This window comes from Leptodactylus fuscus, chromosome 10 (genome assembly GCF_031893055.1).
Source record: "Leptodactylus fuscus isolate aLepFus1 chromosome 10, aLepFus1.hap2, whole genome shotgun sequence".
Taxonomy (NCBI): domain Eukaryota; kingdom Metazoa; phylum Chordata; class Amphibia; order Anura; family Leptodactylidae; genus Leptodactylus; species Leptodactylus fuscus.
The window spans coordinates 4,201,731-4,214,876 of record NC_134274.1 but is presented as its reverse complement, the minus strand read 5'-3'; the positions used below and the strand labels follow the sequence as shown (position 1 = coordinate 4,214,876).

The window sequence follows — 13,146 nt, the reverse complement described above, 5'->3', positions numbered from 1 at the left end:
TACATACATTACATTACTTATCCTGTATTATGCTCCAGAGCTGCGCTCACTATTCTGCTGGTACAGTCACTGTGTACATACATTACATTACTTATCCTGTATTATGCTCCAGAGCTGCGCTCACTATTCTGCTGGTGCAGTCACTGTGTACATACATTACATTACTTATCCTGTATTATACTCCAGAGCTGCGCTCACTATTCTGCTGGTGCAGTCACTGTGTACATACATTACATTACTTATCCTGTATTATACCCCAGATCTGCGCTCACTATTCTGCTGGTGCAGTCACTGTGTACATACATTACATTACTTATCCTGTATTATACCCCAGAGATGCGCTCACTATTCTGCTGGTGCAGTCACTGTGTACATACATTACATTACTTATCCTGTATTATACTCCAGAGTTGCGCTCACTATTCTGCTGGTACAGTCACTGTGTACATACATTACATTACTTATCCTGTATTATACTCCAGAGTTGCGCTCACTATTCTGCTGGTACAGTCACTGTGTACATACATTACATTACTTATCCTGTATTATACTCCAGAGTTGCGCTCACTATTCTGCTGGTACAGTCACTGTGTACATACATTACATTACTTATCCTGTATTATACCCCAGAGCTGCGCTCACTATTCTGCTGGTGCAGTCACTGTGTACATACATTACATTACTTATCCTGTATTATACCCCAGAGCTGCGCTCACTATTCTGCTGATGCAGTCACTGTGTACATACATTACATTACTTATCCTGTATTATACCCCAGAGCTGCGCTCACTATTCTGCTGGTGCAGTCACTGTACATACATTACATTACTTATCCTGTATTATACTCCAGAGCTGCGCTCACTATTCTGCTGGTACAGTCACTGTGTACATACATTACATTACTTATCCTGTATTATACTCCAGAGCTGCGCTCACTATTCTGCTGGTACAGTCACTGTGTACATACATTACATTACTTATCCTGTATTATACTCCAGAGCTGCGCTCACTATTCTGCTGGTACAGTCACTGTGTACATACATTACATTACTTATCCTGTATTATACCCCAGAGCTGCGCTCACTATTCTGCTGGTGCAGTCACTGTACATACATTACATTACTTATCCTGTATTATACTCCAGAGCTGCGCTCACTATTCTGCTGGTACAGTCACTGTGTACATACATTACATTACTTATCCTGTATTATACTCCAGAGCTGCGCTCACTATTCTGCTGATGCAGTCACTGTGTACATACATTACATTACTTATCCTGTCTTATACCCCAGAGCTGCGCTCACTATTCTGCTGATGCAGTCACTGTGTACATACATTACATTACTTATCCTGTATTATACCCCAGAGCTGCGCTCACTATTCTGCTGGTGCAGTCACTGTGTACATACATTACATTACTTATCCTGTATTATACTCCAGAGCTGCGCTCACTATTCTGCTGGTGCAGTCACTGTGTACATACATTACATTACTTATCCTGTATTATACTCCAGAGCTGCGCTCACTATTCTGCTGGTGCAGTCACTGTGTATATACATTACATTACTTATCCTGTATTATACTCCAGAGCTGCGCTCACTATTCTGCTGGTGCAGTCACTGTGTATATACATTACATTACTTATCCTGTATTATACTCCAGAGCTGCGCTCACTATTCTGCTGGTGCAGTCACTGTGTACATACATTACATTACTTATCCTGTATTATACTCCAGAGCTGCGCTCACTATTCTGCTGGTACAGTCACTGTGTACATACATTACATTACTTATCCTGTATGATACTCCAGAGCTGCGCTCACTATTCTGCTGGTGCAGTCACTGTGTACATACATTACATTACTTATCCTGTATTATACTCCAGAGCTGTGCTCACTATTCTGCTGGTACAGTCACTGTGTACATACATTACTTATCCTGTATTATACTCCAGAGCTGCGCTCACTATTCTGCTGGTGCAGTCACTGTGTACATACATTACATTACTTATCCTGTATTATACTCCAGAGCTGTGCTCACTATTCTGCTGATTCAGTCACTGTGTACATACATTACATTACTTATCCTGTATTATACTCCAGAGCTGCGCTCACTATTCTGCTGGTACAGTCACTGTGTACATACATTACATTACTTATCCTGTATTATACTCCAGAGCTGCGCTCACTATTCTGCTGGTGCAGTCAGTGTGTACATACATTACATTACTTATCCTGTATTATACTCCAGAGCTGCGCTCACTATTCTGCTGGTGCAGTCAGTGTGTACATACATTACATTACTTATCCTGTATTATACTCCAGAGCTGCGCTCACTATTCTGCTGGTGCAGTCACTGTGTACATACATTACAATACTTATCCTGTATTATACTCCAGAGCTGCGCTCACTATTCTGCTGGTACAGTCACTGTGTACATACATTACATTACTTATCCTGTATTATACTCCAGAGCTGCGCTCACTATTCTGCTGGTGCAGTCACTGTGTACATACATTACATTACTTATCCTGTATTATACTCCAGAGCTGCGCTCACTATTCTGCTGGTACAGTCACTTTGTACATACAATATATTGGTTTACATTTGTCTCTTGGGTTTGGGTACTGGTAGGGGTGACCTAGATGAATACAGATGCATGATATAGGTAATGGGGTGATACAGATTTGGGTCTGGGGCACACCATGGTTCTGTAGATCCAGTTTGCACCTCTGGGGTTCCAGCCTGTTGGGACTTCTATGATATTTCGGCTGCTCTCTCTGCATTATTCCCTTTCCTCACCCCAGCTCTGATTTCTCGCTCTTCTCTATCTCTGGAAGAACTACAAGTACCTGAGATCTCATAGTCGGGTGTTTTAGCTACAAGTAATGAAAGGGAATGTAGAATGAATCTTTATTAGTCTGCGCTCGTGGAGACGACACCGCGCCCCCCCCCCCCCTCCCGAGCCGTCCGACTTTGCTTAATGTGATTCATTCATTAATGCAGGATCAGTTCTGACTGTGTGAATTATGACAATCAGCCCCGGTTAGGAGTTCATTTCCTTGTTCAGATGTCCCCAGCAGTGGAGGAGCCGGGGAGGATCAATTACCTGCACGTCTCAGGGTTAGTTAAGGAAGACAGGGATATGACAGAAGGAATAAGTAATAAAGATGACACAATGTCTCAGAGCGGGAAAGAAGGGTTATACAGAGTGCTCGGCCACTCAGACAGGCAAGACTGGTCACTTGGGCTCCCGGACAGCCAAGTCAGGACTAGCTACTTATTTACCTATGGGCTGTGTTTCCAACTTGCCCTCTAACATCGGCTCAGGGCCCATCGGCTGAGTGTGAGGGACATTAGGTGACAAGCTCTCATTGTGACTGCCTGGACTGACCATCTCTCGCTCTTTCTCATTCTGCATCTGTGCATATACATTAATTCCAGGAATTTTCCTAAAAACATCAACAGAGACGTCATTGCTTTGGGCAGTCATGGCTGGAACACCGCTGACAAGGAACAGGACTGTCATTACCTCTTGAATTTATAGATGACGAAGACGGCCAGTCCTACAAAGACCACCGATAAGAGCATCAGCATCGCGGAGCCGCTGTGACTCGGAGTCAGGTCCACCAAGGGGGCTGCAAAGATCAAAGGAGCTGAGATGATGTATCTAGTGAGCGGAACATGTCATCGGAGATAGTACAAAGTAGCCACAGTGCGCTCTACAGTATATATATATATATATATATATATATATATATATATACAGCAGACGCCCAACCACACACAATTCAGAGTTGTCTGGCGGTCTTGTCATGGACTAAACTTGTTCAGTCCGAACTGGAAGAGCAATTCTTATGGTCTGGGGTCTCAGATCCTTACCTTTCTGGCTGGACACTCCAAGAAGAGCAGTTTTGCAATATTATATCTCAAGACGATATGCTACATGACTATGCTACATTTCAATCTTTCAAGAGTTTGTCTAGTATGTTGCGATATTATACTGAACTTGTTTCATAACAAATTGGATTTTGCAATCAAATTAGACCCAATTAAGGGTGAACAAATTGGTGGCCTGACCTTACAATATTCCATCAATGATTGGTGGGAGGGAAGAGTGAAGTCTGCTCGTGGTTATCAGACCTTTATAAAGTCGTGCCCCTGTATTAAATACATGCCCCCCCCCCCCCCCTCCCCCTGGCCACGCTGCCTCCATTTCTGGTGGATGGGACCATGATGAAGTTCCCTCTACAGCTGTGATACAGATGGGTCCTCGGTAAACTTAGTGCTCAGGGTTGGTGGGGGTCTTATAGTCCTGACTCTCATCGATCATCTGTTATGGTGGGTTGGGTTGTGCCATGAGTTTATAAGATCGGTACACGCAGGAGGCTGCAGGTGTCCATATAGAGAATCCACCAACCATATACTGATGGCCTGTCCTATCTCCCAAGAACAAGATCCCAAATACAAAATTAGGATAAGCCACTGTTTTTGAGCTTCAGACCTCGAGGACCCCCCACCAATCACCGCGTCACTACACATCATCCACGGCAGACACTCTACCATGTACTGCAGATCCTCCCATTCCCAGACTGGACCAAACCAAACTTTGAGGGACTTTCAATATCAAGGTCCAAGAAGTAAATTTTCTAAGTTGAGAACTGTTTGTAAAGTTCCCGGTGCTCCCTACTGTCAGCCGCGAGTGCGATGAGGAGTTCATTAATAACGTCTCAGAATCATTTACCTGTGGACTAATAGATCCCGCAGAAGGCAGGAAGAACTCGATTGGAATGTGCAGCACATGTAGGAACCGGGGCGAGCAGAACATCTGCTCCGCAGCTAATGGGATGCAAAAACATGAAGTGATATTCCCCAGGATCTTATTAAGAAGCAAGTTTGTAACATAAGCAGCTAGACACTGTGGACCTTCTTATCTGCATCCATCCCTGGGTAATATCCTCTTACTTGTAGACTCCACCACATCTGTTCTATCATCGGGGAGACTTGTCTGATCAGAGGCACCGCCATGGTGGTAAATATCACCAAGGTTTGACATATCTGACATGTCTACGCATCGCTTGGTTAAAGTTGCGCTAGTTTATAGGAATAATAAAAGGTTTACCGGTGTCAAAGCAAGTGACGGCCTTACGTCCCGTATGTCTGCGCTCTGCGGACAACAGGCGTAGGATAATCAAGGTATATTAAAGGAAATCGCTGACCATTCTGGGCTTAGGGGTCAAGTGGGCGGAGTAACTCAATGATTGAAGCCCTTCCTTTTATTACCATGCATACCAATATACAAATTAGTTATTAGTAGCCCCGCCCACTGGACATCTACTGGACTCCTGAGCTCAAAATAAACATGGATTCCAATCAGACACATTGGGCATTGGTGATTGTATCTAAGCTTGACATAGCCTTGAAGATGATCTTATAGATAGGAGGGGGCATCTGAGGAACTATATGGAGATTTTAAGAAAGGTCCTATATTAGTAGACAAGGCTGTGGTATGGAACGGTGAAATACGTCACAAGCACATGGGGGTGAGCATGGGGGTCTCCATGGAAGACACAATGGTGGGTGACTAAGGCTGATGTAATATGGAAGGTTATCTATGACAGGGCAACCCAATGATGTATAGAGGTGTATATGAAATGCCCTATGGTATCGGAACAGAAGTGTAACACCTGGGCCCTAGTGAAGAATCTGTAATGAGACCCGAACTTATGTTATATGTGTCCAAGGCCTGGTAATGATTGCTACATTGTATCTAACTGTAGCTACACCCCTGTAACTGATGCTTAGGTACTGAATGGGGATATCTACCACTAGGAGGGATGGCACTGGGACTGTATAAGGGGCATCTGAGGCCATTACTTTATATACACACTACCCTGGTACCTACCTCCTTCTTCCTATAATTTAGGTGACATCTAATGGAAATGATGCCTTTAGGGAATCGCTTCCCACCAGAATTGTCATACTATATGATTTATGCCTATACTAAACAGATGGGCTCAATATGCTGAATCCAAACAAATGTCCCTTGCCGAAGAATGTCACAGCTCATGCACACGTGAAACCTTCATAAATTTATAAGCATTTATCAAAAGAACCAGAATTACATTTAATGGTATTTAATCTGCAAACTGGTCCACGATCTATTTCATGACATTTAAGATAATAATGTACAGAATGAATCCTGAAGACTAAAGAATCGAACACAACCCTCATTGTCAGCTCAGATTCTCCAACCCTTGGCCTGGGAATTGTGAGACAGCATATGCTGGCTGTGGCTGAATGTAAAGCTTCCTGAATAGCTGCGGTCACCGGCGTGTCGGTATTATACACAGACTGCGGCTGCTGAACTCACCTTTGTGTGTCTTCTATTGAGATTAAACACTAAAAAGCACAAAACTAAACACCAAGGTCTCTGCACAGACGGAGGAATTCCAAGGTGAGGGAAACAAGGAAACAAGGATTCAATGTAAGGAAACATTCATCGAGATCTCATTCTAATGTATCTTCAGCAAAACGTGGGAAGAATATTGTCATCTCAGTCAGACTGGTCATAGATTCTCGTAAGGTGAGGAGGTAACACTGATCCCTATCTCTCTATAAATGATGTAGGTACAGATAACACTGATCCCTATCTCTCTATAAATGATGTAGGTACAGATAACACTGATCCCTATCTCTCTCTATAAATGATGTAGGTACAGATAACACTGATCCCTATCTCTCTCTATAAATGATGTAAGTACAGATAACACTGATCCCTATCTCTCTCTATAAATGATGTAGGTACAGATAACACTGATCCCTATCTCTCTCTATAAATGATGTAGGTACAGATAACACTGATCCCTATCTCTCTCTATAAATGATGTAGGTACAGATAACACTGATCCCTATCTCTCTCTATAAATGATGTAGGTACAGATAACACTGATCCCTATCTCTCTCTATAAATGATGTAGGTACAGATAACACTGATCCCTATCTCTCTATAAATGATGTAGGTACAGATAACACTGATCCCTATCTCTCTATAAATGATGTAGGTACAGATAACACTGATCCCTATCTCTCTCTATAAATGATGTAGGTACAGATAACACTGATCCCTATCTCTCTATAAATGATGTAAGTACAGATAACACTGATCCCTATCTCTCTATAAATGATGTAAGTACAGATAACACTGATCCCTATCTCTCTATAAATGATGTAGGTACAGATAACACTGATCCCTATCTCTCTCTATAAATGATGTAGGTACAGATAACACTGATCCCTATCTCTCTCTATAAATGATGTAGGTACAGATAACACTGATCCCTATCTCTCTATAAATGATGTAGGTACAGATAACACTGATCCCTATCTCTCTCTATAAATGATGTAGGTACAGATAACACTGATCCCTATCTCTCTCTATAAATGATGTAAGTACAGATAACACTGATCCCTATCTCTCTCTATAAATGATGTAGGTACAGATAACACTGATCCCTATCTCTCTCTATAAATGATGTAGGTACAGATAACACTGATCCCTATCTCTCTCTATAAATGATGTAGGTACAGATAACACTGATCCCTATCTCTCTCTATAAATGATGTAGGTACAGATAACACTGATCCCTATCTCTCTCTATAAATGATGTAGGTACAGATAACACTGATCCCTATGTCTCTCTGTAAATAATACAGAAATTTGTTTACTAATAAATAATTTTCATGTTGGTTAAGGATCCCAATTTGTAAGTAAATGACGTATAAACAGATGTATATACTGCCTCCATGTATGTCTGTATGTATATATGATGTATGTACAGATAGTACTGACACCCTGTCTCTGTATGTATATGATGTATGTACAGGTAGCACTGACACCCTGTCTTTTCATTCAAATGATATAGGAAATGTACCAGGCATTACTAATATAAGGGGTTTGTATAAAGGTATATAAAAATGTTTGAGGTGGCGGGGGACCTAAAATCTTTCTACTGTACTCCCAAACATGTTACATCAGCCCTGATATGTCTCACAGACCCCTCCCACCTGTCTTATTGCTCACAATCCTATCTGACCCTGGTCATGAGCATCTGGATGAGTCACCTCTATTATATGACATGTCAGATCGTCACAATGTATACATTATCACCTTGTATTCTTCTACCCTTGTACACTATTGTGATACACTGTATACTGTACTATATATGGACTGCAGCTAAATATACGATTCCTGAGTAGCTGCGGTCAGCGGCGTGTCTATTATAACACATATACTGTATACTGTACTATATATGGACTGATGTTAAATATAGGGACTCCATGAATAGCTGCGGTCAGCGGCATGTCTATTATAACACATAGAGCGGCTGCTGTGAATCTTCTATTGAGATGAAACACTAGAAAGCTCAGAACAAAGCGCCGAGGCTTCTGTACAGACGGACGGCTCCAAGGTGAGATAAACAAGGTCTTCAATACAAGGAAACATTCTTCGTGAGCTCAATATTTCCCTTAAAGTGGTTGTGACATTAAGGAGACCTATTGTCAGACCAACGGGGGTCCGGCAGTCAGGAGTACGGGGGGCTGAAATCCCCCCCCCCCCAGAGGTGAATGGTGCACCAGTGCACTTGTCCTATTCCCTGCTATGGGACCGTCATCTCCTACAGATACAATCCCTACATTGTATAAGAGTGACGCAGGGTCCATACAGATCGTGAGGGTCCGGCCCTACTTGTATATACAGATTTCAGGGCTTGTGTGTGATATTTTCTTTGCCTCGCCTCATTATTAAGTTATTATATTTGTAGAATCTTCATTTACAACATGTATTTCATTAATCCGGTGACATTTCTGCGTGGCCTTCTCCTCGTACACATAATACATCACCCTAATACATTGTAGCGGAGGAGGATTAGTAGAAATGACACTTTATTCCACATTAATAATAATATTCCTCATGATAGAAAGTTCTAGAAGCCTCCTGGTTACCTGCTGTTAGATGGGCGGCGTGAACCATAATCCGGACCCCGGGCTTCAGCTCAAAGTGAATCATCTCCTGATTGAGCTTATTGATGAAAACATCACAGATCTGCGGAAACGGATAATAAGATCCAATGAGACCGATCCCGCCGGGGGGGAGGGAAACCATTAAACACATTCTGTTTTCTAGAAATTACATCGAATATTTTAAGATATTCACAGCCTTACCTGTTGTTCCTAGGATAAAGGACGCCCGCTGCTTAAAGGGGTTGTGGCCTCTACACTGAGCACAGCGCCATACATTGTATAGTGGCCATGCTGGGTATTGCATATGGAATGGGATTGAGCTGCAGCATGGCCATGTGATGAAATGAGAAGAGGGAATGGAGATCAATATCATGGTCCTAGACAACCCTTTAAAGGCAAAAATTATCGCCTGAAGCCTCCACTAGGGGGCACTGAAGCTCAATGCTGTATACAGTACAAAGAGCTAAATACAGCAGAATTCTGACTTAAAGGAGTTGTCCATGACTCTAAATTGAGCTCTGCATTCTCTCTTCAAGCCAGTGATATTGCATCCATTGGTCACATGGCCATGCTGCAGCTCAGTCCTGTTCATGTCAATAAGGTGATAGACTGCAATACCAAGTATGGCCACAATACAGTGCATGGCATTGTTCTTAGTAAGTAGTCAATGACTATAACCTACACTTCATTGTTGGACGAGGCGCAGAAAGAGTCTAGAGCACACAATAAATGTGGGGTACAGCCCCCCTGAGTGTTTACAGGGGTTACCCAGGACTGTGATATCGATTGTTGTTGCTTCTTACCAACACAGCATGGTGCATTGAACAGTGGCTGTACTTGGTATTGCAGCTCAGCTCCATTCATTCAACGGGGACTGAGCGATATGACCAATAGACGTGACCTCATTGTCTGAGAATGGTGCTCAGTATTACACCAACCCTAGAACAAGACATGCAGTTTGACTTACAGATGGCTCCAAAAATGCACCAAAATTTAATGCAAAATTCTGGACCAAAATAAGACAATCACTAAAGGATGTAAAGCATTGCATGGAGAAGGTTTTCATTGTTGATGGTGTGACAAGGGCTCCTAAGATGTGAACGGAACTCTGCTCGGTGCACGGAGGGTCATAAAAAGTAACAAGTTAAAGACAAATACAAATGTATCGAAATCAGAGTCCGGGGAGTGTCAGGAGCTGCGTACAGAGCTGCATCAGTGTGAGTAGTGTCTAATGTGATGACTTTAATTCCTCGAGATGACCCCGCTCATCTATCCCAGTCTAACCAGCAAAGCTGATACGTTTTGTAATGTCCAAATGATATATATCTGACTGCAGGGATGTAACCAAATCATCAGTGTAAAGGAAATCTAAGTGGGAATGTTGACCCGGGAGTTGCAAGCAGATAGACGGGGCTTTGGTGCGCATCTGCCTGACTTAAAGTAGAGTTGTTGTTCTATGACATCTGTGGATTATGATGTTCAGCAAATGGCATAAAATGTTAAATGTGATTATGCAAACTCACAAGCGTGATTTTATTTGTCTTGTGTGAGACAAATCCATCCATCTGCTGGAACATATCCAAGGGGAATAGTCGGAGGAGCGACAGCGGCTTCAGCTTTTAGTTTTGCTTATCAAAGTATTTCTTTCATTTTTTTTTATATAATTCAGGGACATAAATTATGGAGAAGCGAAAATACAAGTCAGAAAAAAGTAGCGAAATTAGATGAAAAATTCCAGGAAAAAAGTTAACTTCTGTTGTCCTTCGCTGTATACAGTGTTACCGTATAGTCTCTACGTTATGGCAACCGAAGGCTACATGGCTAGGGCTGAGCCGATCTTGAGATTTCAGGATCGATTTTAAAATCCGATTTCCGATCATTTTCCATTCAAACCCGATCCCGATCCCAATTCCGATCCTAATGCAAATCAATGGGATTTTTTTAATAATCGAAGCAATCTTGTTCACTACACAGCGTGGAGTTCAAAAATTGAAGCCTCCACACTGTGTAGTGATTAAAAAATCCGCCGGCTACTTAGTCCACCTCACTTACCTGCACAGAACTGCTGCTGCCTCCTCTCCCGATGTGTATGCCGCTCCCCGGAGCTCCAAGTCGTTGTTCTCTCCTCTCTCTCTTCGCACGCCGGCAGAGCGCTGTGCGCGCCCCCGTATCCCAGTCTAGTGTGACTGATGCTGGGAGAAGGCGGGGATTGTTGTGGCTTAGGAGAGTGTGGGCGGGTGCAGGGCGGGGAGACGTGAGTGCATCACTCACTTCTCCCCTCCCAGTACCCTCTCACACTCTCTTAAGCCACAAGCCCCACCTTCTTCCTAGGTCTGTAACAATAACCTGGGAGGCAGGGGCGCGCACGTACTGAGAAGAACGGGGAGCGGCAGCGGATCTGTGCAGGTAAGTGCTAGCTACTAGAGATGTTAACTACTAGAGATGAGCGAGTACTATTCGAAACTGCTGTTTCAAATAGCACGCTCCCATTAGAATGAATGGACACAGCCATCGCAAAGGGGGTTAAGTGGTCGGACAACCACACAGGCTGTGCGCCAGCTGCATCCATTCATTCCTATGGGAGCATGCTATTTGAAATGATAGTTAATGGTAGTTAATGGTAGCTAACATTGTTAGCTTTTCCCACAATGCTTGGCCAGTAGCAAAGCATTGTGGGAAATAACCTCCGACCTCGATCCCGCCTAAAAAGATCGGGATCGGAATTCTGATCACGATTGTGAAATTTACTCGATCGCCGATCGGAATCCGATCTTTTCCGATCCTGATCGCTCAACCCTATACATGACCTATTCCTTGGAAACAAAAATTTGCGCCCCCCCCTCCCCTTCCCTATGTTCGACTTTTCCAACTGGCGATTTTAGATGTAAACGGTAATGGAATCTCCGAACAGTGATTCCAATGTAGATGTGAACCCAGCTTTGCAATTTTTTGTTTCCAGAAACCAAAAAATTTCGGAGGCTAAAAATGTTCCATATCCTGCACTGCCTAATAACCTGTAATGTATCTTTTTTGCTTATTCGCACCGCAAACATTGTAAAGGGTCTCGAACAATTAAGCAGCAGAAACGCGTCGCGCTCGGCACTTGAACTTTTGATCTCCTGGATCGGCCGAAGTCGGATAGAAATAATTAGCGCTCAGGACTATTTTTGGTTCCACCGCTAACTCTTCTTCATCTTCGGAATTAAATGTGTTGTCAGGAGAAGGAATAATCCTGTAATAGGGCTCATTTTTCATGAGTCATTTTTCACCAAGGACAAGAAATGAATAGTAACATCTAATTAGCGGGAGAGATTAATATTCCTGTGATTAGTGATAGACATTAGGTTTGATTTAGGTCAGCGGTTACGGCGGAGTCAACGTACAAGAGCCAGCTCAGCATTTAAACCTTCAGTGATTTCTGCAGAACGGGCCCAGAGAGACCCTAATCCACGGTCCCACACCTGACTCACTTGTGCATTTGGATTTTCTTATTAAGCGGGATCTAGGTCGAAGATATTAAAAGCAGCATAACAAATTAGATAATGTTTTATTGCAGACGTGGAACGTGTCCAATTTCAGGAGTAATTATTTCAGAGCTCGGAGAAACATTCCAAGATTTGTCCTTCATCGTGTGCTCCTATTTCACGAGGAAGAGAGTTTCTCGCACTTGTCCTTTATGGATTTTTATGGTGCGGACATTTACAGATGTGGCAGAACTGAGTTTGTTACTTTGTAGAGCTAATGGTCAGGGGTAAAACTTTACAGCACTGTTTGCAAATCTATGAGTCCTGAGATCTCCAGGGGGGTCGTGAGCCATGTTGAGAAATGTTCACACTGCGGGACTGCAAACTGCCGGCTCTACCAATTACTGGTACGTAGCAGGCAATGCAGAAGGATCTTTGATACACCATGGATCGTATCATCGATATATCAAGTGATCAGTCACATAGCTTCAGGTATCAAAGAAGATGGAGGTAGCAATGCTAAGTGTGGGGGAAATGTGGAAGTAGCAGAGCTTAATGTGAGGGATTTGAATGCAGCATAGATGAGTGGTGGGATGGGGATGTAGCAGGGCTGAGTGTTTGTGGGGAAATGTGGGTGTAGCAGGGCTGTGTGTGGGGAAA

General features: G+C 43.0%; 1 protein-coding gene across 1 annotated transcript in view; it reads right to left on the bottom strand.

Annotated features, from left to right (window-relative positions):
• The window catches only part of SORCS1 (sortilin related VPS10 domain containing receptor 1), a 400,088-nt gene that overhangs the window by 8,407 nt on the left and 378,535 nt on the right, over positions 1-13,146 (bottom strand). Inside the window, 3 exon segments of the mRNA XM_075258641.1 lie at positions 3,287-3,450; positions 3,531-3,636; positions 9,005-9,104. Of these exon segments, the coding sequence (XP_075114742.1) occupies positions 3,287-3,450; positions 3,531-3,636; positions 9,005-9,104 (370 nt within the window).